The sequence below is a fragment of the Podarcis melisellensis genome (assembly GCF_964234715.1).
Source record: "Podarcis melisellensis genome assembly, chromosome: 12".
In the NCBI taxonomy this organism is placed as follows: Eukaryota; Metazoa; Chordata; class Lepidosauria; order Squamata; family Lacertidae; genus Podarcis; species Podarcis melisellensis.
Genome location: NC_138544.1, coordinates 60,525,180 through 60,550,364, shown reverse-complemented (window position 1 = coordinate 60,550,364; position 25,185 = coordinate 60,525,180). Strand labels below are relative to the sequence as shown.

The 25,185-nt window shown below is 47.8% G+C and overlaps 1 protein-coding gene across 2 annotated transcripts in view; it reads right to left on the bottom strand.

The window, feature by feature from the left end:
* Window positions 1–25,185, bottom strand: part of LOC309381090 (vomeronasal type-2 receptor 26-like) — a 108,542-nt gene continuing 83,357 nt past the window's right edge. For both annotated transcript variants that reach the window (XM_081931535.1, XM_081931536.1), the window contains exons 4-7: window positions 8,177–8,986; window positions 4,960–5,187; window positions 3,943–4,069; window positions 1–1,356 (exon numbers count right to left, since the gene is read on the bottom strand). In XM_081931535.1, coding sequence (XP_081787661.1) covers window positions 458–1,356; window positions 3,943–4,069; window positions 4,960–5,187; window positions 8,177–8,986 — 2,064 coding nt within the window. In that variant the 3' untranslated portion in view covers window positions 1–457. The remainder of the gene's footprint in view (window positions 1,357–3,942; window positions 4,070–4,959; window positions 5,188–8,176; window positions 8,987–25,185) is intronic.

Sequence of the window (25,185 nt, the reverse complement as noted above, 5' to 3'; positions counted from 1 at the left end):
TTTGGTTCTGTTTCTCAGAGTCTTTTCTATTTACACTGGTCACTAATAAATAAAAACAAATAAAGCAATGTAATCTTTTCTTCTTTTAGCCATCCAGCTAGAGACCGAATGCTGGCCTATTCACTTGCTCATTTACACTGACCCAGACCCACATGCCCTAAGAAGGACAACAGTTGTTGGGGAAATTTTCCATTGCCTAGCAACTTGTTTAAGACTGTTTTCATGTTTCTTCTAGAATATTCCAACACTGGCCTCACTCTTCCCACCTTCCTGATTTAAGTCCAAGGAGCTTGTAGTCATGGCAGTTATTATAGGTTCATTTTCATCATTCATGACTTATGCAAAATAAAGAGAAATTTATATCGATGGAGCATTAATCCAAAAACAACTATGTGTGTTTCCTTTCTGCAGTGCTGGGTAGAATCAACATGCAATACTGTAAGAATCCGATGTCATCTTATGTCCTTGTTCCCAGGTGCTCCTTTGCATTCAGATCAGGCCTCAGCAGAATAACGTAGCACTTGGGGAGGAAGATGCAGCCCAGGAGCCCAGCACTGGAGGCCAACATAGAGAAGATCTGCACGGCCACCATGTACTTGCCCTTGGTGCTCAGGTAGGTGGGCACAAAAGACACCCAAACACTGCAGAAGACCAGCATGCTGAAGGTGATCAGCTTGGCTTCGTTGAAGGAGCCAGGCAGCTTCCTGGCTAGGAACGCCACCATGAAGCAGATGGCAGCCAGGAAGCCCAGGTAGCCGAGGGCAACGTAAAACATGGCCATGGACCCTTCGTTGCATTGCAAGATGATCTCTTCCGCCTGGGAGTGCATGTCGGGCTCTGGGAATGGGGGAGAAGAGCCCAGCCAGATGGTGCAGATGAGAACTTGCACACCAGAACAGGAGATGACAATGGAGTTGGCCAGACTCTTCCCTAGCCATCTCCTCACCCTGTTCCCTGGCCTTGTGGCCAGGAAGGCCAGCACCACCGTGATGGTCTTGGCCAAGACAGAAGAAACAGCAACGGAGAAGATGATGCTGAAGGCCGTTTGTCGGAGAAGGCAGGTCGCTGTTCTTGGTTGCCCAATGAAGAGGAAGGAGGACAAACAGGAAAGCAGAAGGGAGGCAAGCAGGATGTAGGAGAGGTCCCGGTTGTTGGCTTTGACTATTGGGGTTTCTTTATATTTAATGAAGATTCCTAACACAATGCCTGCTGTAGAAGATAAGAAGAGGACAATGGAAGCTAAGGTGATCCCCAGATGTTCTTCATAAGCCAGGAAGGTCACAATCTTGGGGACACATTGATCTCTGACCTTGTTTGGATGCTGATCTTCTGGGCATTTGGTGCAACGTTCTGCATCTGAGGAAGAGGAAAAGAGTGGCTTCAGCATGCCTTACATCCATGACCACCTGTGCTCCGGAAATAAGACTGTGTAAAGAGGTAAAGAGGGGCAAGAAATTCTTTGTTCCTTTTTTCTGAAAGCCAGGATTGACTTTCCACCCCCACCCTGCTTAGGTGGCGAGCCGATTTGGGCTCGCCCGCAGAGGCTGATGGACCCTGATAGATTTCGTCAAGCCTTGCGGGACCTTGCTCCCCCTGGCGACTCATTGACTGAGCTTGTTGAGGGCTGGAATATCCAGCTCCTGGCAGCCATCGATGAGATCGCACCTAGACGCCCTCTGCGACCCCGCAGAAACCGGGCTCCCTGGTTTACCGAGGAGCTTCGGAAAATGAAGCGGGACCTCAGACAGCTAGAGCGAGTATCGGGGGGTGCCCGTGATGGAGCCTCAAGAACATCTTATAGGGTTTTTATGAAAGCCTATGAGATGGCGGTGAAGGCCACTAAGAAGTCCTACTTCTCGGCCTCCATTGCATCCGCTAGCTCTCGCCCAGCGCAATTATTTAGTATAATTCGGTCTTTAACGTCCCTTGAAGGACAGCCAAATTTAAATAACAATCTGACACACAGCTGTGAGGCATTTGCGAGCTTTTTTGCGGAGAAAGTCCTGTTGCTCCGCCATGACCTCCCTGCCAATTTGGATACAATAAAGGAACTGGAGGCCCCTCGACTGTCCTCGGGTCCAGTATTGGACCACTTTGACCGGATATCTCCAGCCGATGTGGACAGACTCCTCTGAGCTGGAAAGCCCACCACCTGTCCTCTTGACCCGTGCCCGTCATGGCTGATTAGAGCGTGTCCAGACGAGGTGCGGGCCCCCCTGGGGGATATCATCAATTTGTCCCTTGGCACCAGGGGAACTGAAGGAGGCAGTAGTGCGTCCACTCTTAAAGAAAACATCATTAGATGCCTTAGATCTATCCAATTACCTCCCGGTCTCGAATCTTCCATTCCTGGGTAAGGTGATTGAGAGAGCGGTTGCTGAACAGCTTGGTAGGTTTCTGGATGAAACATCTGCTCTGGATCCATTCCAGTCTGGCTTCCGCACTGGTCATGGGACCAAGATGGCTCTGGTCGCCCTAACAGATGATCTCCGCAGGCAGCTGGATCGAGGCGGGTCGGGGCTGCTGATTCTTCTAGATCTGTCAGCAGCCTTCGACATGGTCGATCACGAACTCCTGGACCACCGCCTTGCCGACGTGGGGATCCAGGGCACAGTCCTTCAATGGCTGCGCTCGTTTCTCTCTGGTCGGGGACAGAGGGTGGCGCTTGGGGGGGAATTGTCATCGCGCCACTCCTTGGTGTGTAGAGTGCCTCAGGGTGCGATTCTCTCCCCGATGCTTTTTAATATCTTAAGCGCCCCCTGGCCCAGCTTGTCTGGAGTTTTGGGCTGGGTTGCCATCAGTATGCTGATGACACCCAACTCTATCTGTTGATGGATGGCCATCCTGACTCGGCCCCAGACACACTGGCGAGATGTCTGGAAGCTGTGGCTGGATGGTTACGTGGGAGCCGGTTGAAGTTAAATCCTTCGAAGACAGAGGTCCTCTGGCTGGGACGGGACGATATGGGATTGGGGGGGCAACTCCCATCTCTTGCGGGGGTGCAATTAGTGCCAGCACCGTCCGTTAAGAGTTTGGGTGTAATCTTCGATACCTCCCTCTCTATGGAGGCGCAGATTACAGCTATAACAAAGGCGGCATTTTTTCATCTCCGCCAAGCTAAGCAGTTGGTCCCTTATCTCTCTCGCCCTGACCTAGCTACTGTGATCCACACGACGGTCACCTCCAGACTGGATTATTGTAACTCGCTCTACGTGGGGCTGCCCTTGAGACTGACCCAAAAACTCCAGCGGGTGCAGAATGCCGCAGCGAGACTCCTTACGGGGTCTTCGCTGCGAGATCACATTCATCCGGTGCTATACCAGCTGCACTGGCTCCCGGTGGAGTACAGGATCAGGTTTAAGGTGCTGGTTTTAACCTTTAAAGCCCTATACGGCATAGGACCCTCGTACCTACGGGACCGCCTCTCCTGGTATGCCCCACAGAGAAACCTACGGTCTGCAAATAATAACATCCTCAAGGTCCCAGGCCTCAGAGAGGTTAGGCTGGCCTCAACTAGAGCCAGGGCCTTCTCGGCTGCGGCTCCAATCTGGTGGAACGCTCTGTCACAAGAGACTAGGGCCCTGCGGGACCTGACATCTTTCCGCAGGGCCTGCAAAACAGAGTTGTTCCACCAGGCCTTTGGTCAGGGCACTGCCTGACTCCCTCCTCTGGCAACCTGCACAGAATTTTGCTTAATCGGTTGCCATTAATTTGATTTTAATTAATTTTTATAATGAAATATTTTTAGAATGTGTGATTATTTGATTGTTTGATTATTTGATTATTGTTAGCCACCCTGAGCCCGGCTTCGGCTGGGGAGGGCGGGATATAAATAAAATTTATTATTATTATTATTATTATTATTATTATTATTATTATTATTATTATTATTATTTTGCAAAGGGCAAGAATGCTTCCTCTCTTGTAATCCTTCTCACCCACCTTCTTGGTTGGACATGGTTCCTTCCGCACATGGATCACAAGCATAGCAGCAAACAGGCTTTCCTTCTGGAACCACCTTTGCAAATCCAGGTTGACATATTTTGCTACACCTGGAACGAGGCACGGCCTAACCATGAAGATAAGAAGGTGCATGGAGAATCGATAAAATTATAAGGGAGGGGGAGAAGATGCATTGCGGAGAAAGTGTTAGGGGTATTTGTGTGTCTGGATTTCACCCACATAGTTTGGTAATCACCCAATAGGATCTCTTGTCCCCCTGACCTCATCCACTTTCTGCATAGAAGCACCATTCTCCAGCCCTGACCCTGAGTTCCAGCTCCAAGGGCCTTCTGACGGTTCCCTCGTTGGGAGAAGTGAGATTACAAGGAACCAGGCAGAGGGCCTTCTCGGTGGTGGCGCTCTCCCTGTGGAACAACCTCCCATAAGATGTCAGGGAAATAAATACAGTAACTAGCTGACATTTAGAAGGCAGCCTGGTACAGAGAAGTATTAAATATTTCAGGTTTTATTGTACCAATTGGCTGTTTAGATCTTTAATGTGGTTTTGCCAAACTTTAGGATTCGGATAATGTTCCACATGCCAAACCACAAGGTGCACACGCCTGGGTGTAAGACTTAGAGAAAGAGTTAGAGAAAGCCAGCCTCCTTTGATGCTGGGGTGTGTGGAAGGTGTGGGAAGGAGAGGAAGGGAGGAAGGGAGAAGTGGAGAAGAGAAGAGAGCTGGGTGCTGCTGGCTTTCTTCCCCAGGTGGACTGAGAGGGACCTGGCTGGGAAACATAGTCTGCCTTTTCTCAGGATGCCTGGGCGCTAGCGCATTCTTGAGCCTCCAGATTCCTCTCCCCTCTCAGCTGCTGTGGCAAGAAGGAGCAGCGCTGGCAGCTGAAACTGGGTGGAAAGGACACCACTGGTCCCCCTTCTAAGGTCATTTGGCAAAAGAGGCTCCAGGAAGAGGACGAGCAGGATCTCCTAGCCTTCTTCCTCGCTAACATCCCCTACCTTGTGAAACTTCTCGGGCCACTCAATGGCTTCTGGGTTGATGGTGAACTTGATGCCAGTAGATGCCTCTCTCCTTGTACTGCCAATCTTCACTAGAGCACGAGACTCATTGGGAAACATCACCCAATTCATGATATCCAAGTCAGGAGGCAGCTCCCAATTCTCATCCAAACATATTGTGCCCCTGGAGGTATTCAAACACTGGATTTCTTGTAAGAAAGGGTGGAGCTGGAATGACAGGGAAAACAGCAGCATTTTATTGTTCCTCACTTGGAGCGAGTGGGTCTCCAAAATAACATTAATATAAATAATAAATAATGTTAAGTTGTGGGCGAACATAGCAGACGACAGAGAGATTTCTCCAGAGCAGCTCTTTATTTGTAAGCTGGACAGAACTGAACAGTAAACAGCTCAGCCGGCCTGCTTTTATAGGCAGCCGGCTGTCAAAATTGTAGCAACAACAACACAGGGTTTCCCGCCTAAAATAACTGACGTGGACCTGAGTGAAAACTATCTACAGACCTGAGTGAAAACTATCTACAGTATCCCCCTGCTGGCCCAGGGTGAGAACTTCAGTACACAACACCCCTCCCCACCGAGATAAGGCGTGAGTTACAATCGTAATGGTTTCCTTATATACAGCACTACACGTAATGGTTCAATTAGGCACAAAAGCATATCGGTTACATTTCCCATACTTAGACCAACAGTGATACATGTCCAACAACATAGTCCTTTAAATAAGTTGGGCACTTGGAAACTCTGCCAGACCGCCGGGGACTGGTAGTCAAGTCCAGGAGGCCACACAATTCTTGCTGAGGCTGTGGTGCGACCCTAGGTGGCGTTGAAACCAAATCCCCTGGATCCGCTGCTGTGGGCGGAGCCTCCGCAAGTGGAGTGGTCTGAGTCTGTGGTAAGTCTGGCAGACCCTCTGAAGTGGCTTGGTTCGGCTCCACGCTGGCAGTTTGCGAGGGAGGTGTAGGTGGGGCCTCGCCATCTGTACGTGTCTCTTCTGGAGCTGCAAGCGCAGTTGGGGGCACCTCGGTAGTGTCCAAGTTCCCAACCCTGCGCCTAAGCTGGTCTATGTGCCGGCGCCACAAGCGTCCGTCTTCGAGTGCCACCTGATACGAGCGAGGTCCAGTGACTCCCACTACTGTGGCTGGCACCCAAGGAATGTCCCCCACATAGTTCCGGGCAAAGACTTGGTTTCCTGGAACAAATGACCATGGCACGTTGGCACAGCCTGGGGGTTCGGCCATGGCAAAGTCCGGGTGCAGCCGGTCGAGCGGTGACCTGAGGCGGCGGCCCATAAGCAGTTCAGCAGGACTCCGCCCTGTGGCCGCATGAGGGGTGATGTGTTGCACGAACAAGTATTCGGTGACCCGCTCGTGCCAGTCTCCCCGGTCCAGGTGCGCCAGTGCCTCTTTTGCCGAGCGCACCATTCTCTCCGCTTGCCCGTTGCTGGATGGATGAAAGGGTGCCGTTAGGGCATGGCATGTTGCCCAGTCCCAAAAGATACCGCTCAAAAGTGCCTGATGTGAACTGCGGTCCGTTGTTGGAGACAAGGACATCAGGACACCCATGCGTCGCAAACAGGCCTCGCAGCACCCGGATGACAGCTTTGGTAGTGGTGGAGGGCATCAGGGCCACCTCCAGCCATTTGGAATAGGCGTCCACCACTACCATAAAGGTCCGGCCGTGAAAGGGGCCGGCCAGATCGATGTGCACCCTCGACCAGGGTGTCTTTGGCATCTCCCAGGTGTGTCCCTTAGCTGCCGGTGGTGCAGGCCTCGACTCTTGGCACGCTTGACAGGTGGACACCCAGGCAGTGATGGCATCATCCATGTTAGGCCACCAGACGTAACACCGAGCCAACGCTTTCATTTTGACGATTCCCGGGTGGCCAACATGCAGAGCCTCCAGGATGCGCTGACGGAGTCCCTGGGGAATCACGACGCGGTCTCCCCACAGCAGACAGCCGCGATGAGCCGAGAGTTCATGACCTTAGCGATGTGGCCCCTTCTGGATCACTTCCTACAGATGGCGTCTCTGAATCGACACTTGGCACAGGAATGGTTCCCTCCGCAGCCGGCACATTCCGGTTGGCCCTTGGACTTCTATTGGAACTTCCTGCGCTCCCGCTTTGTCTGGTGCACGTCATCGTCTTCACTGGAGGATGCCTCATCACTGCTGGCCTCTTCATGATGCACTGGAACTGGCTTCCTAGGAAGACGTGGGCTGCTGGACTTGCGGATCTCCTGGGCGCAGCGTTCAGCAGCTTCTGAGGCCACAGCCTCCTCACTGGCTTTCTGTAGCGTGAGGTCTGGCTTGGCGAGGAGACGCCGTTGCAGACGGATGTCCCATACCCCACAGACGATTTGATCCATCAGGGCATCGTCTAAGTCTCGGAACTCGCAGTGCATTGCAGCCTGGCGCAGGGCGGAGGTGTAGTTGTTGATTGACTCCCCCTCTGCCTGGTTCCGGTGATAGAACGCATGGCGGGCAGCAATCTTGGATGGCTTTGGTGCGTAGTGGTTGTGGAGCTTCTCTTGGATCGTGTCCCATGGTGTTGCCTGGACTGCTTCAGGCGCAACCAATGCTCGGGCCGTCTCAAACACCTCAGCCCCACAGAGGCTGAGGAATAGGCCCCGCTTCCACTCCTTTGATACTCCTGTCAGCTCGTTGGCTTGGAGGTAGCAGTCGAACCGAGCGAGGTAGGAGTCCCATGATTCAGAGGCTGGCGCAAACGGCGGTAGAGGCACAAGTGAAGCCATGATTCCGATGCCGGCGTGGAACAGCATGCTCTAGCCAGAACAGTCAGCTCTCAATTGGTTCTGTTCAGTGATTTCGCTCAGTGATTCAGCTCAGTGATTCAGCTCTGCTCAGAGGTGGCTGCATCTGGCTGTGCTCTGATGTCCATCGATCCCACCTTCGTCGCCAGTGTGAATTTGTGGGCGAACATAGCAGACGACACAGCGATTTCTCCAGAGCAGCTCTTTATTTGTAAGCTGGACAGAACTGAACAGCAAACAGCTCAGCCGGCCTGCTTTTATAGGCAGCCGGCTGTCAACATTGTAGCAACAACAACCCAGGGTTTCCCGCCTAAAATAACTGACGTGGACCTGAGTGAAAACTATCTGCAGTATCCCCCTGCTGGCCCAGGGTGAGAACTTCAGTACATAACAAATAAGATTAATACAAAAGACAATAAAATCACCTGCCATGGCTGAAGCCTTCCCTGTTCCCATTGGGCTCCTCCTACCATCAGCATCCGCCGTGGTCTAGATGAAAACGCAGCATTTAAGGCCTGGGCTGCAGCTTGAACATTGATGTAAGTGCCATAGCTGTCTCCAGACAGGACTCTCTCAATCTCCCCTTGGGGCAAAGACTCCCATTCCTCCTTCTCTTTGCATCTTATCCAGCCTTTCGGGGATAAAACATGCTTTGCATATGAACAGTGAAATGCTTCATCCAAAAAATGGATAAGAAGACTGGACAGTGATTCATCATAACCATGTTTGGTGTTAATTATTCTGGTCTTAATTGCGAAAGAGAGAGAACCTTGAATGTGCTGGAAGAGTGTAGGAGGGAAAGTCAAGCCAGTGCTGATGCCCAGGAAAGCTGTTGTTATCCAGACTTTCCCCCCTATTTTCTCCTCATAATCCGTACATATTTCTATTATTAATAAAATTTCCACTGTATCAGTTACATAGCAAACAAATACCCCAACTTGTCTCCATCTGGAAAAAGATTCACTTGGGTTCATCAGTGGAATTAAATCCTCTTCTGCCAGTATTTTTGACAAGGCAATGCAGATCCCTCTTCTGATCATCAGAGGTGTCATAATGCTCACAAAACTTTCTCCACTGTCATGGTTTACAGCCAAGAGGCCAGCCCACGTCCATCCGAAATGGAGGAGCAACTCCACTATTCCTTGGTACTGACTTTCATCTTTGGGGAGCATCTGGTAGAGGAAAGGGAACTGTGTTTTATCTTCAAGAACCTGGGCTGTGAAGCCATAACTGAGCTGGTGAGGAAAGGAAAGAGTAATTGTTTTGCTTTCAGGAAGGAGTAGATATTTAGTAATCTGAAATGATTGATATAAATTGTGCTGGTGGGAACATTATGAAAATGATATATAGGTGGTACATGACCCCAGTCAAGCTAGCAAAAATATATCACCTGTCAGATAATAAGTGTTGGAAATGTAAGGAAACTGAAGGAACGTTCTTTCACCTCTGGTGGACTTGCCCCAGGGTTAAGGCCTTCTGGGAAATGATATATAATGAGCTGAAAAAGGTATTTAAGTATACCTTCCCTAAGAAACCAGAGGCCCTCCTTTTGGGCATTGTTGGCCAGAGGGTGTTAAAGAATGATCGAACATTGTTTATGTATGCAGCAACAGCAGTAAGGATACTCGTCGCCAAATATTGGAAAACTCGAGATTTGCCCACGCTGGAAGAATGGCAGATGCAACTGATGGACTACATGGAGCTAGCAGAAATGACTGGCAGAATCCGAGACCTGGGAGAGGAAGCAGTGGAGGAGGACTGGAATAAATTTAAGGACTATCTACAAAAATACTGTAAACTATATGAGTGTTAAGAAGGATGAAAGATTTGAAAGCAATAGGGCACCATAAAGATAGTTGAAAAGATTATGAGAATGAGTGAATTTTATGAGAAAAATAAATTCTGAATAAATAAGTGATAAGTTGCTGGCCAAAGTTTTACAAATTTGGAATGCAGGAGCGGGAGATGTAAGGAAGTCCAAAAATGAAGAAAAGATGGTTATCACAAGATGCTAAATTTTATGTTTGTTTGTTTTTGTCTGTTTTCTGTGTATTCTGTTTTTTCTTTTTATTGTATTAACAAAACTCTTAATAAAAAAATAAATTGTGCTGGTGGGGCCAATGGGAGTTTTATTCCGAAACATCTGGTGGTGTCAGGAACTGTTCAGATGAGAAGAAGAGGTGGAGACCCTGAAGAGCCTTCCAGGGAGGGGGCAGACAGCATGGAGCCAGGTTTGTGGTGGTGGGAAAAGGACACAGCCCAGAAGAAGAAAAGAGCTGGGGAATGTTGGAAGGTGAGGAAGAAGGGCAATGTAGCAGATTCACCAGCCCTGAAGAGAGACAGGAGTCAGATGCAGTGGAGACAAGATCAGAGCCGGTTGAGACTAGGTCCCTTGGGAGCCTGCTAGATCTTCCTCCTTCCTCTAAAACCAGGCGTTTCACCCACATCACAGAGCAGAAAATGACCCCGAGGCAGAAGGGGTCCCTCGGCCGCCACCGTAGGCTGCAGGAGGGGCCTGATATGCAAGCTGGGGAAGGAGGAGGGGGAACACTGGGCAACAGCTCCAGCCGGGGGGGGGGGGGAACATACTTTGTGGTTCTCTGTCTGTCTTGTGTGATACTAAGAAGGGAAGGGATAAAGATGCTCCCTGCCTGCCTGGTTCCTCTTGCTAGTACTTTGCCTGTCAGGTGGGGGCCAAGCAGGAAAAGGCTCAGTATGTTCAAAAAAGAGTATGGATTCCATTCCATTTATTATATTTCTGTGCTGCTTTTCATTCACAAAAATCACAAAGCGGCTCATGAACAGCAAAAATGTAATAGGACATCACAAATACAACATAATTAATATAGAATAATTTACAAACCATCAGCATTTTCACTCTATAAAGAAAAAACTATTAACAAAACAACTCATAAGCTAAACAGCACAATTTCAACAAAAGTAACCTTATTAACAAAATACTACAGTATGTAATCTATGGAACAATATTAATACCCTCAACAAACCAGCAACCAGAAATGAACTGAGCACTCTTGAATTCATGCACCCAGTCTCCCCACCGCATGACGCATGATCTCTATCTCGATTCAGTTCACTAAAAGACACATGCAGATCATGTCCATGGCAGCAGCTCAGGGCTGGAAGGTGGGGCAAGGCAGGTGGGAGAATCCTTGGCCGGATGGCCAGCACATAGCTCAGGGTTTCCCCCCTTAACTCCCCCAGGAGAAAGTAGAGTGTCCTACTGTGTCCCTCCATGCCCCCTGTCTCATTCATACATGTGGGATTTTGTAGATGCCTGACATGGTGGAAATCTCCTTTGAGATGTCAGAATCACTCCTTCCAAGAACAGCCAGAAGGGGATTCTCTTCTCCGCAGTGATAATTGGGAATGTTTCTTCCGCTGCCTGCAAGCAGCTCTAGCATGGCATCTGAAGTCATCCTGGCATCAAAATAGTTCTCATAGAGGTTGTAGCCCAGGGTGATGTTGGGTAAGAGTCTGAGATCCCGGTTGATCTCCTGGATGGTGAAGAGGAAGGAGAAGATGTGCCAGTAGAACTTAGATGCGTCGCTGCAATGAATGGACCAATTTAAAAGACTGAAACCCTCTTCACAGGTGAATGATAACAAAATATTATCCACAAAGATTAATCTCTATTAAATTATCTTATTGCATTTATATCCATTCATTTTCTACACATTATACAATAAAGATTTGGAGATTTGTTCTCCAATCCAGGAGTGTAGAGGTACTCTGGAGAATAAAACAGAGTAAGAAAATAAATCTCCCTCCCCCCAAATTTGTGAAATACTGGGAAGCTGCTGCAAATATTTTGCCTGTGCTTTTGCCTCAGGGGTTTGGGTCCCAGTGGCGTAGCGTGGGTTGTCAGCACCAGGGGCAAGGCAAGTAATTTGCGCCCCCTGATCCGTGGATTTGCGCCCCCTAACCCTAACCCCCAGATGTTGCGCCCGGTGCGGCCGGCCCCCCTGCACCCCGCACGCTACGCCACTGTTGCGTCCTTCAAAGGGGGGCTGTACACATTCCCCAGCTCTTATTCAGAAGGCAAAATGGGGGTCAAGTGGGGGGGCGGTGTTTTGTCCAGGGTGACCAGTGGCTTAGTTAGGAGCAATTTGAGTCCAGGACCTCAAAACATCTTTACGGAGGAGGAGGAGGAGGAGGAGGAGGAGGAGGAGGAGGAGGAGGAGGAGGAGGAGGAGGAGGAGGAGAAGAAGAAGAAGAAGAAGAAGAAGAAGAAGAAGAAGAAGAAGAAGAAGAAGAAGAAGAAGAAGAATTGCTCATGTTTAAGAGATCTGACTCCATAGCATGGGAGTCTCCTGGCTTTTATTGTTTTATGTAGAAAGCATATCTTTCCCTCTCTTCAGCCAACAAACATCACCCAGAGGATCTTAACACTTCATTCTCAAAACTGCATTCCTTAAAAGCAATTCTGACTAGGCAGTTTATAAATTGTACCAATAGAATAGTAATAAATCAAATCTTGGAACCTTGAATACTGCCTGAGTCTCATGCCATCCTCACCTCCGTCCTGCAGGTGGGAAACTTCTGGGGATCCCTTTGATCCCTGACCAGATTCTCTTGCATTCTTGTGTCACCAGCCTCCAAAAGCAACCCAGTAGCATGAGAAGGAGAGTATCTTACTTGGGAAGATGCAAGGAACTGGGAGAGGCTTTGGGAGAAATCTTTTACTGGACTCCAACTCCCATCAGTCCCAGCCATCAAGACCAAGGGTCAGGCAGGCAAGAGGGGAGCTGTAATCCAGCGATCTCTGGAGGACCCCAGACTCCCCAGCCTTGAGAAAGGGGCTCTCTCCTTCACCAGGGGTCGTTAAGGACTTTGACATCCCTCTGCAAAGAATTACTTACTCCACAATCCTGGTGAAGGGTGTCTGGGAGAAGACATAGGGATCATATTCTAAAAAATCTTTTGGAGATATGATTCCACCAATGAGAAAGTCTCCAGGCCGGAAGTAATTGTGAGCATCAGTTTGATCTCTGATCAGATTCAAGGGGCATTTTGCCTTCTGCTTCACACAAACTCCATGGGACTGAATTAGCAGCAGGAGCAGCAGGGATCTCATCCTGGCTCTGCCTCCTTCACATCTGCTACGTGTGGCTCCTCTTCCTTCCTGACCCAGCCAAGCAGGAGAATCACAAGACTCTCGCAAGACCAAAGCTGCAGTGGCTTTCCTGGGGGGGGCTCAGCTCTGGCTTCCCTCTTCCCCCCAGCCCTTCACCTGCTCCAAATCCTGACTCTCTCTGTCTCCAACACAGGATCTATCATCTGCAACAACTTTTTCTTTTTCATTCACGGTACAAGTAATAATGTCATGCTGTTGGTGCTTCTGATGCAATCTCCAGAAACATCTCTTGGGCTTTTAGAAGATGAAATCACTATGATTTTGATAATTATAAGGGGAAGAAATCTCACCTAGATAACTTTCTGGCGTCTTGAATCCTCAAGCAGCAGCTGCAGAGCTGGAGGAAAACATGTTTGCAATGCTGCTCTAACATTTGGCATAAATCAATAGGGCGGGGGGGGGGCATGTTTGGCCTGAAATTTGTGCACAGGTCCTCTGGAGAGAGACCTGCACCTGGATTCGACCAAAGTCCCAACTAGTCCAACACCCTGTAGCTCACAGTGGGAAACTAGAGAAGCCGGACCGGAGGGTCCCAAGGGAGCTGCTCACACCTTCTCAAAGAATTGGGGTGCATAAAGCTTGAAAAGGCTACAAGCCCCCAAAGTCCTGCTCTGCCTCCACAGGGGAGAGGGCCGTTGTGCTCAGGTCCAGCCAGGGCTTTTCATGGAGACATTGGGTTGTTCATCATGAGAACATGATGTGGAATGGCAATGAGCCGTTGGCCTAAATGAGTCATTGGACGCCTCCATCAGAAGCACTGTAAAGCATAATGCCCTGTGAACTCTCCTTCTAAAATTTGGCTGCCCAGATAAATTTGTGAACATCATTCGGCTCCTCTGTGATAATGACAGGAACAATAGCAGAAAACAATGGCTCTCAAAGTGAACCATTCACAGTGGGATCAGGTGTTAAACAGGATTGTGTTATTGCCCCAGCTCTATTCATTATTTTCATTACCATGATCCTACACTTTGTTGATCCTACCCCACCAGAGTAGAAATCATATATGGAACAGATGGAAAGCTCTTCAATCTGAGCAGGCTGAAAGCAAAGAGTGAGGTTACCGTAACTTCTGTCCTAGAGCTTCAGGATGCGGAGGACAACATAGTGTGCGCACGCTCAGAGGATGACCTCCAAACCATCCTAAATATCTTTGCAGAAGCGTACGAAAAGCTTGGCGTATTGTTCAACATCCAAAAAACCAAATGCTGCACCAACAAGTACAAAATATCCCCTCTGCAGCGCCACAAATCCAACTCAATGGTGTAACGTTGGAAAATGTCGATCTCTTCTCCCACCTGGCAGATACCTTTCCACAAGGGCCAACATTGATGCCAAAATCCAGCATTGCCTGAGCTCTGCGAGTGCAGCTTTCTCCCGATTGAAGTGCGGAGTGTTTGAGGACTGGGACATTCACAGGGAAACCAAAGTGCTTGTTTACAAAGCTATTGTACTGCCAACCTTGCTTTCTGCTTCTAAAACATGGACCACTTATAAATGCCATCTCCAACTCCTTGAAAGATTCCATCAACGGTGTCTTTGAAAATGTTACACATTCACTTGGGAAGACAGGTGAACTAGTGCCAGTGTACTGGAAGAAGCAAAGATCCCCAGTGTCGAAGCAATGATTCTTCAACATCAACTTTGTTGGACTGGTCATGTTGTTCGGATGCCTGATTTTCAAAGCGACTACTCTATTTCAAACTTAAAAATAGAAAGCATAATGCTGGTGGTTAACAATAGAGGTTTAAAGACTGTCTCAAGGCAAATCTAAAAAAAAATGTAGTATAAACACCGACAACTGGGAAACACTGGGCTGCAAGTGCTCCAATTGAAGAACAGCATTTACCAAAGGTGTCATAGGTGTTGTGGGTTTTGAAGATGCTCAAACTCAGGCCGAAAGACAGAAATGTGCTAAGAGGAACACATGCTTGGCAAACCCACATGATCCACTCCTGCCTGGAAACCTGTGTTTCCACTGTGGAAGGACAAGTGGATCCAGAATTGGCCTCCGCAGCCACTTACTGTTACAAGCATGTTTATGGAAGACCATCTTACTCATCTATGAGGGATTGCCAAAGAAGAAGAAGAAAGATCAGACTCACCATAGCCTGTTGGGAAACCCAACTCCTTAGTGGAATGTGACCCAGGCTGAACAGATAAACTGCCAACCAAGTTTGAATGTTAAAGGGACATGTAAATTAGAACTGCATGAAATTTCTGGGACATAGCCAGAATTGGCATTCAAAAACAGAGTCCAGGTGGAAATTGCTAAAATGTCCAGGAAAATACAAACATATGGCAACCCTCACTGCGAGAAGCAAGTAACAGGGAACCAGGCAGAGGGCCTTCTCGGTGGTGGCACGCGCCCTGTGGAACGCCCTCCCACCAGATGTCAAAGAGAAGAAAAACTACCAGACCTTTAGAAGACATCTGAAGGCAGCCCTGTTTAGGGAAGCTTTTAATGTTTAACAGACCACTGTATTTTAATATTTTGTTGGAAGCTGCCCAGAGTGACTGGAGAAACCCAGCCAGATGGGTGGGGTATAAATAATAAATTATTATTGTTATTATTACAACCCATGCCAGTTCCCCAGAGTCCCGTCCCCCCCACTGGGCTGCAGTGGGCCCCCGAGACCTGGAGGGATTAAAGGTAAAGGTAAAGGTACCCCTGCCCGTACGGGCCAGTCTTGACAGACTCTGGGGTTGTGCGCCCATCTCACTTAAGAGGCCAGGGGCCAGCGCTGTCCGGAGACACTTCCGGGTCACGTGGCCAGCGTGACATCTCTGCTCTGGCGAGCCAGAGCCGCACACGGAAACGCCGTTTACCTTCCCGCTGGTAAGCGGTCCCTATTTATCTACTTGCACCCGGAGGTGCTTTCGAACTGCTAGGTTGGCAGGCGCTGGGACTGAGCAGCGGGAGCGCACCCCGCCGCAGGGATTCGAACCGCCGACCTTTCGATCGTCAAGTCCTAGGCACTGAGGCTTTAACCCACAGTGCCACCTGCGTCCCGGAGGGATTACATACCTCCAACATTTCTCCAGTGGAAATAGGGACGTCCTAAGGGAAAGTGGGACATTCTGGGATCAAATCAGAAATTGGGACGGCTTCTCTAAATCATCCCTGGAAAATGGGGACATTGGGAGGGTCTGGGATGAGGAGCGGGAGCGACTTTTCCTGTTGAACTACCACCTGAGTGGGAGGAACAGAGAAAGGGCTTCTGGGACCCCGAGTTCGAGGGGCAAGAAGGGGAGTATCCAGCCTTGTCTTTCCCCTCCGCCCGAAGGTTGGGGGGTCGGGGTCTAGCCAGGGTTTCTGTCCCGGGTGAAGCCTCCCCAGCGGGGCCACTGAGGCTCCCAGCCTGGAAAGCCCGGCTGCATGGCTCTTCCCACTGGAGACGGGATCCCCTGAGGGTTTGCTGCTGTGCGGGAGAAAGAAATTCTGGAGGGGAACGGAGGAAGAGAATCCACTGGACTACCAGGCACGTCCAGATCCCAATAGACTGTGATCTACTCACAGTATTAAAAAAAACCTGGCAGTGATCTACCCATTGTAAACCAACCAACCAACCAACCAACCAACCAAATAAACAAACAAACTGGCAGTGATCTACCTTTTTTTGGAAGTGAAAGTTGTTGGGGTTTTTTTTTGGAAAGGCAAAGTTGTAGAGCTTTTTAAATGAAGCCAGAGTTGTTGAGATAATTTTTGGAAGCTGAACTTGTTGAGCTTTTTTTTTTAATAAAACATTTTTTAAAAAAGATTGCTGAGGGTCCAGAGATCGTCCTGGATCTACCAGGAGTACCCTGAGATCTACCAGTAGATTGCACTCTGCCTGTTGGACATGCCTGATCCTTTGGGTCCCTTCCAGCTCTGCCATTCTCTGATCCCTTTCAGGAGCTCAGCTTGAGTCCTTTCACAGGCTCTGTGTGATCCACCCGCAGGAGAGCCATTCCCTGCCCCAGGCAGATCCCTGGCCAGCCAGGACTGTGACCAAAGGGCCCTTCCTGCTTCAGACTCACAAAAAGCATTTCTTCGCCTCACGTGGAACCGCAAAGGACTACAAAACTATCATTTCCTTAAACGAGTAATCAGACAAAAATAAAATTTGTGAAGCTTACTTGGGAGTAAATTTACATGCCAAAACTCCTTGAAAGGGTTTGCGCAGAACAAAGAGTGATGGGTGGCAAAAAGCCTCAGCGAGAGGGGGGGAACCATTTTAAAAGGAGACCAGAGGGTCTTGGCTGATCTGAGGGAAATGCTGTCTTTTAAGGACCCCGTGACCAAATAAACCATTTGAAACCTGACCTCAGATAGACTATTGCTGCCCCTGGAAGTTCTCCTTTGAACAAACACTTTGCTTTGCCTGGAAGGGATGCTCACTTCCCCTTTGCTCTGAGGCTTCCTTTGTACTCAGATGATATACATCCTTTTTACGCCCTTGACGAATAAACGTGTTGCGGGGTGTTTCTTTGCATGTGTATGGGCGCAAAGACGCACCCAGGGGTGCCCAACTGGGCCTTGGACCCCGGGGACAGAAAGCCCCCTTTCAGCCCTGGCTTGCCTTGACTCTGGTGGGACAAAGGAAGCTGGTCTGGGGGTCAAACTCCCCTGAGGGAACCCTCCACCTCTGAGGAGAAAAAGGCCCTATTATTATTGTTGTTGTGGTTGTTGTTATTGTTATTATTATTATTATTATTATTATTATTATTATTATTGTAGCACCCTGCTTGTGGTTAACGCTTAGCTGGAATGAAATATTCAACGCAGCAATAGAGAAATTAAAATAATAATTTATTTGTCAGACAAATAAATGAGAGGCACAGTGGTATATGGTTACCAAGCTCTGGCCTGGGCTCCTGCCATTATGGCCAGCACTTATATTCCCTCAGCCCAGCCTCCTTGCTCCTCCTTTGGCTGCCTCTGTCCAATCAGCCTGGTTGAAATTCCCATTGGCTGTTTGCTAGAACCAATCACAAAAGATACACCCATTTCATATTACCTTTTATGGGAGACAAAAGCTATATATTCTTCTATCTATAAATGACAAATAAGTAGTCATTTATCTTACATTTATCTCAACAAGGAACCTTAATTACCAGCTCACCTCTTGCCCTCCTTGCCCTATTGCCTTCCAAAACAGATGGTTTAATAATTTTAAATTTTTATCTTAAACAGATGTCAAGGATGTTGAGTTCACATTCTCATGCATCATCAATGAAAGATCTCCTTTTGGAGGTCTTTAAACAAAAGGCCTGACAACTATATATCAGGAGTGCTCGATGGTGTCTCCTGTCTGGCAGGGGGCTGGGCTCGTTTGCCCCTCTGGTCTCCTACAGCCATGATTCTATGAAATAAGAATTTAACATAAGCTTTTAACATTTCTTAGTTTCTAAATCCTTTACATAATTACATTTAAGCCAATATATTTCATACATTATCATAAATAACCTTTTAAAAGGAAAAAAAATCTTAAAAGGATCTCAGTTTAAGAAAGAAACAACTTTAGAAAAAGACTTCCCAAAATACTCTCTCCCTTTCTGCCAGCTAGATGCTTTCTTTTCCATTTGCTCTTGGCCTTTTTAACCTTAGGAAGAAGATATGGCTCAAGTTTAATGGGAGGCACATGGTTTTATTTTACTATTTATCAACGCTTAATCTGTAGGGTCAGTGTAACCTTGCTCTTAGCCTGTAATTCCCTTTTTACGACTTTGAGAATTGTTTTCTGCTATAAATCAAGGGGCCCCTTGTCCAGGAGAATAAACATCTTGCCAAGGTTCTTAGGCAGCTGGTTTGCCTGGCATGAAACATTTGAAAATCTTTAGGCTCATTTTAAAATACAGATCCTGATTAATATATAAGCTTTGATAAAAATGCAGGCTGTGATTAGATGCCTCATTATTATCCCACTTAGGCCTCAGAGAGGGCCTTTCCCTCCTTGCTGCCTCTTCTGGCGCACAACATGGAGGATCCCCCCAGGCCTGGCATCCCCAAGGGTCTGGGCCTCCTCCATTGTGCCAACATGGCGAGGAGAGAAGTGCCCCCTGAGGCAAAGCCATCCTGCACGCAGATGCAGAGTGAGGGCGGCCAGGCGGCCAGACACCCCAGGAGCGCTGGCACCCAAAGGTGCCGCCATCATTCAGCACAGAGGAGCTGGGAGGAGAGAGCACAGAGGAGCCACGAGGCCCACAGGGGCCGCCATCACATCTCTAGAAGAAACAAAATGGCGTTTCCCGCCTTTTTCGGAAAAGGGCGGGAAAGGCCTCCTCTGCCGCCTCCCTGGGCTCCTCCTGGGCCGGCCTGGCCAGGGGGGGAACCCAGCTGCCCCCAAACAATGGGGGGAAAGAGAAAGAGGGAGAGAAAGAGAAAGAGAAATGAAGGAGAAGCTGGGAGGAAGGGAGCAGCCGAGAGGGAAACTCAAGGGGGAAACTCCCTCAGGAAAGCGGGCGAAGGAGAGGCCCAGGCCCAGGGGAGTGTTAGAATTCCTGCTCCATGTTTGCAGTCATGCGATTGTTGCCTTTCACATGACATTATATGTTTTGACTCCACAGAGTGGGATGTGACAGAGACAGGATATTTGTGTTCCGTGAAGTGGACTGTTGTCCTTTGATGCAACAGAGAGAGGGAGCCATGTTGCAGTGCTCGCTGTGTGTTCCTATGTAGATAAAGTAGTTTAGCCAAAATGCTGAGTTGCTGAGGTCTGCCATGCGCATGATGCGCAAACTCTCCGGATCCCTAAGTGTGCCAGTGTCTGTTGGCATCGGTCACTGTGATGTTCGGGCAGAAAAAAGCTTATGAAGCTCCCGAACGATCGACCAGGAGGGAGGGAACATGCCAGTCGGGCAGGGGTCTCTGCCAGGGTCCTACTCGAGTGTAGGCCGAACTCCTGACAGGGAGATCCTCACCAAACTGGCCCTCCAGGAAGGCTTTCTCCATCTCAGACAGAGAGAGACACGAAGACCCCGCCATCCCTGGCTGCTGGTGGGAGAGCCTGCCCCCCTCAGGAATGGCGGACACCTGGCGTTGCACCGGGCAAATCTTTCAGAGAAAACGTTGGCGGGATCTTTCAGAGCTGGAGATGCGTTCAGAAGTGGTCCATGTTTCACAAGCAGACACTCAGGTTAGTAGCAGAATAGCCTGGTAAAGGTGCATTGTGGTTTCCCTGCCAATGTCCTCAAATGCTCTGCGTTTCAGTCAGGGCCGGATTGAGGTTGGATGTGGCCCTCAGGAACTCCTGAAGGTAACGGGGCCCTTTCTATGTCCAGCTGTCCTTTGCCCACAACAAATTGCCGCTGTTTTTTGTGTGTTGAATAGATGCTAGATGATCATTGATGGACCTAATGCATGGGGAGGCAACCTAAGACCCAGGGGCCGGATCCATCCCAATTGCCTTCTCAATCTGGCCTGTGGAAGGTCCAGAATCAGTGTGTTTTTACATGAGTAGAATGCATCCTTTTATTGAAAATGCATCTCTGGGTTATTTGTGGGGCATAGGAATTCGTTCATTTCTTCCCACTAAATATAGTCCGGCCCCCCACAAGGTCTGAGGGACAGTGGACCGGCCCCCTGCTGAAAAAGATTGCTGATCTCTGACCTAAAGGGTATCTAAAGCACATCACAAAATATGTATTTTATCAAAGTCATTGTTGAACTGAAATACAACTAAGAAGAAGTATAGTAAGAGTGAAATATAATTAAGAAGTATGTTAAGAGTCAAATAATTATGAAGCTCTAACTTAAAATGATTTTTTTATTCATAACAAACTTAATAATGCAAACACATTGGCATTTGGCAATAACAAAAGTTCCTTTAGAAACACCATTTACAAAGAGGGCCTTCGTGGTGGTGGCCCCCACCCTGTGGAACGCCCTCCCACCAGATGTCAAAGAGAACAACAACTACCAGACTTTTAGAAGACATCTGAAGGCAGCCCTCTTCAGGGAAGTTTTTAATGTGTGACATTTTAATGTATTTTTAATCTTTGCTGGAAGCCTGGAAGCCACCCAGAGACTGGGGATGCCTGCTCTAGAAACTTGCTATAACGTGAAACAATCATATGATGCAAACTACTAATAATTATAAAGAGCAGAATGTAGGCACTCCATATCTAGAAAGGAGCTGTATGTAGGTTTTATTACATTTGTTTTTTATCTTATATTTTGGAAATGTACATCCAGGGTTTTTTCCTTTAAATTTTTTGAGTGGGGCCCTAAGCTATAGCTTGTTTGTCTTATATGTAAATCCAGCACTGACTTCAATCGGGAGAAAGCTGCACTCACAGAGCTCAGGTGATGCTGGATTTTGGCATCAGTGTCGGCCCTTGTGGGAAGATAGCTGCCCAGGTAGGAGATGTGATCAACATTTCCCAACGTTACACCCTTGAGTTGGATTTATGGTGCTGCAGAAATGTTATTTTGTACTTGTTGGTGCAGCACTTTGGTTTTTTGGATGTTGAGCGATAGGCCAAGCTTTTCATAAGTTTCTGTGAAGATATTTAGGATTGCTTGGAGGTCATCCTCTGAGCGTGCTCACACTACGCTGTCCTCCACATCCTGAAGCTTAGGACGGAACTTACTTTACTTTCAGCCTGCTCAGATTGAAGAGCTTTCCATCTCTTCGGTATATGATTTCTACTCCACTGGGGAGTTTCCCTTTGACAAAGTGTAGGATTATGGCAATGAAAATAGTAAATACATTTGGGGCGATAATACAACCCTGTTTAACACCTGATCCCAATTCGAATGGTTTATTTTGAGAGACATTGTTATCTGCGATTGTTGCTGTCATATTATCATGGAGGAGCCGAATGATGTCCACAATTTATCTGGGCAGCCAGTTTTCAGAAGGACAGTCCACAGGGCATTACGATTTACAGTGTCAAAAGCCTCAGTCAGGTCAATAAACACCATATCCAGAGTTTGCTTTTGGTCTCTGCATTTTTCTTAAAGATGTCGAGCGATGGAATTCATGTCTACTGTCCCCCTAGAAGGCCGAAAACCATTTTGGGGTTCAGGAAGGGTCACCTTGGGTATTGTTAAGAGACTAAGATCCTTGCAAGAATTTTGCTGGCCGCAGCTAATAGAGAGACGCCTTGATAGTTTCCGCAATCACTTCTGTCACCTTTTTAAAAGAGATTGATAATTTTGGCATCCCTGAAATCTGCTGGGATCTTCTCTCTCCCAGATTTTTTCGATGAGCTTGTGAAGTTGTTGTGCAAGTCCAATTCCACCCACTTTGAAGACCTCGGCAGGTATCCCATCAGGTCCGCTGACTTTGATGTTTTTCATTTGGTTAATAGCTGTGCACAACTCTCCCAGATGTGGAGATACTGCAAGCTCATCTCTAGCTTGTTTTTGAGGAATTTGTGAGAGGACCTCAGCAGCTGCGGGGGGAATTGCAGTTACGGAGATGTTGGTAATGTTCTTTCCAGCGCAGTGTGCAATAGCTTCTTTATCTTTATCACATGAGTAATAAATGATGCAAATATATAGACCACATCTTCTCATGCCATTTCTGCATCCCGAAAAGAGCACAATAAGTTTGCGGGAATATCTGCAACATATTGTTCCTTATTAGTGGTCAGAATATGAGTTGTTGGTTTGTGAATTGGCTTAAAGAGAATCCAAGGGGGAACAGGACAGGGCAGAGTTAGCGAATCAGTCAGAGTCCTTTCCCCTCTTCCGTTACCAAGGGAAGCATAGAATGTGTGGGTCTGTGGATGGACATGGGGGGGGGGGCTGTTCAAAGCAAAGGTCCTCATTGGTCTTTGGATTCAAATGTAGATCCACCAGATTGAGCCCAATGCTGCTGGTGGGGCTGGCAGGTGGGAGTTCTGGAGGCTTATTTCTTCTCTCACCCTGCTGTAAAGTTAGTTATGCCAAAATCTCAAGGGGGGTGGGGGGAGTGCCAGTGCCAACAGGCTCCTCCTACCCTTTTATTGTTGTTTAGTCGTTTAGTGGTGTCCGCCTCTTTGTGACCCCCTGGACCAGAGCACGCCAGTCCCTCCTGTCTTCCACTGCCTCCCCCAGTTTGGTCAAACTCATGCTGGTAACCTCGAAAACACTATCCAACCATCTCCTCCTCTACCGTCCCCTTCTCCTTGTGCCCCCCATCTTTCCCAGCATCAGGGTCTTTTCCAGGGAGTCTTCTCTTCTCATGAGGTGGCCAAAGTACTGGAGCCTCAGCTTCACGATCTGTCCTTCCAGTGAGCACCTCCTGCCCTTTAATGAGGCTTTATTTTCCCCACGCTTGAGGCTTTGTGTTATTGCTTATTAAATTTGTATGCCGCGCTTCTTCCGAAGATCGCAGGGCAGTTCATAACATAAAAATATGAAACAAGAACACAAAATCATAAGAAAAGCAGACAGCAAAAGTTGCAAGGCTTTTAGCTGGGGCAATTAGAGTAAGATCCACTATTTGACCGTTGATTCAAAAACCCTAAAATGAATTTTATATAATCAACTTTTTATTTCTATTTCTATTCTTTGTATGTCGTATTGTTGTTTTATTGCTATGGCTGATGGCTGATGCAAATAAAGATTCATTCATTCATTCTGCCTCATTCTGCCCCTCCCACAAACACATGAAAGAGGCCAGAGAAAGGAAATCAGCCAAGGCCTGGTTAGAGAGGAACATTTCTGTTGTGGAGGTGGGGTTTGTGCGAACAAAACCAATCTCCTGGCAAACTGGGAATATCCCCTCGAACACCCAAGTTTAGGGTGTCCCACACCTTTCCTCAGCGGTTTCTTTTTGTTTGAGAAAAATAAGTGACTCACGCAGATTAAGCTTTAATAATAGAGAAAACTGTAACAATATAGTCTAAACAAAACAAAAATAAAAAAAGCTCATACCAATAACAAGCTTAGTTGGTCTCTGAGGTGCTACTGGAAGGAATTTTTGTATTTCGTCTTGACTACGGCAGACCAGCACGGCTTCCTACCTGTAACTGTAGCAATATAGCATACAGAGAGGAACTAAATACAGCCGGAAGCAAGTCTGAGGCAAGAAGCAAGCGGCTGCTGGTCCCTCTTAATGGACATTTTTAAGGGAACAGACCCCGAAGGGAGAGGCTGACCCTGGAGCAAAACAGACAAGCCCCGCCCACCAGGGATCTTCCGGATCCCCAAGTGCAGGAAAGTTGTTGTCTGCCAGGGGAATCTCAGGGATCCCAGGTGCCCTTTAATCTTAATTACAAACGCAGTAATAAAGAGTCCACTTGTTGTTTGTTGTTTTAAATTATTTTTATTAATTTTCCAAATTAATACATATCAAACCACATTAAATTAATACCATTTCTTAAAAACAGGTCTCCCGCTCCTGTTCCAAACATATGATCATCATCATTTCCTCACATTGCTGCATCATTTCTTATTTAGAGTCCCGTTGAAAACCTTCACTTGCCGTTACACCATTCTTCCAGCTGGCTGCTTTTTCCAGTTACAGAAATCACCGGGGGGGGGGGGCACATCTTTAAAGTTAAATGTTACAAATATTATGCCTGAATGTATCCTTTCAACTTGACAGCTCACGGAATTTACCTAGCTTTAAAAATAATATAAAATCAACTCCTTTGCCAGTTACCTCCATTCCAAATCTATTTTCCCCTTGCAAAAGGACTCCAGGAAGTTTCCAGAGGTGACAATTGCTGGGCTCATTGTTAGCCTAGGGAAGGCAAATCTCATCACCTGACTTGCCTCGGGCTCCAGACATGCAAAGGAACTTCTATTGTACTTTTGGGTGGTTGGTACTTAAGACATATTTGTCTATGCTCATCTTATACCTGAATCTTGCCCTGCCATGTCTGCTTATGCTAATCTTGTACCAAGGACTTGTCTGGACATGTTTGCCAAGGTTAAACTAGTGTAACCCCTGTCTACCCCTCCCCTTTTGTGACATGTCAGTGATGTAGCAATGATGTAGCAATGATGCTGTATGAACTGTATTCTGGGATATGGTGGGAAAGTTTCCTCAGGGTTCAAAATTCCTCTTTGAATCTGTTGCGCAATAAACTGATGGACAGCTATTTGCTCTGGTTGGTGGCTGGACTCCTTCCTTTATTCCGCAGGGACCCACAGGCTCTGCCCAATGAGCTGGGTGACTGAGCAGCCTCACACCCAGATTTTTCCGTAACACCACCTTACAAACAGGACCTCCGTTGCATCTTATAAATGGCCGATGCATTTCGCATGTATAGTCCTTCATGTACAGTGTTGTTCCAGACCTGATGTGCTGGGAGAGTTCATTACGATCTTCCATTGCTCAGTTCTTTGCAGTGTTTATC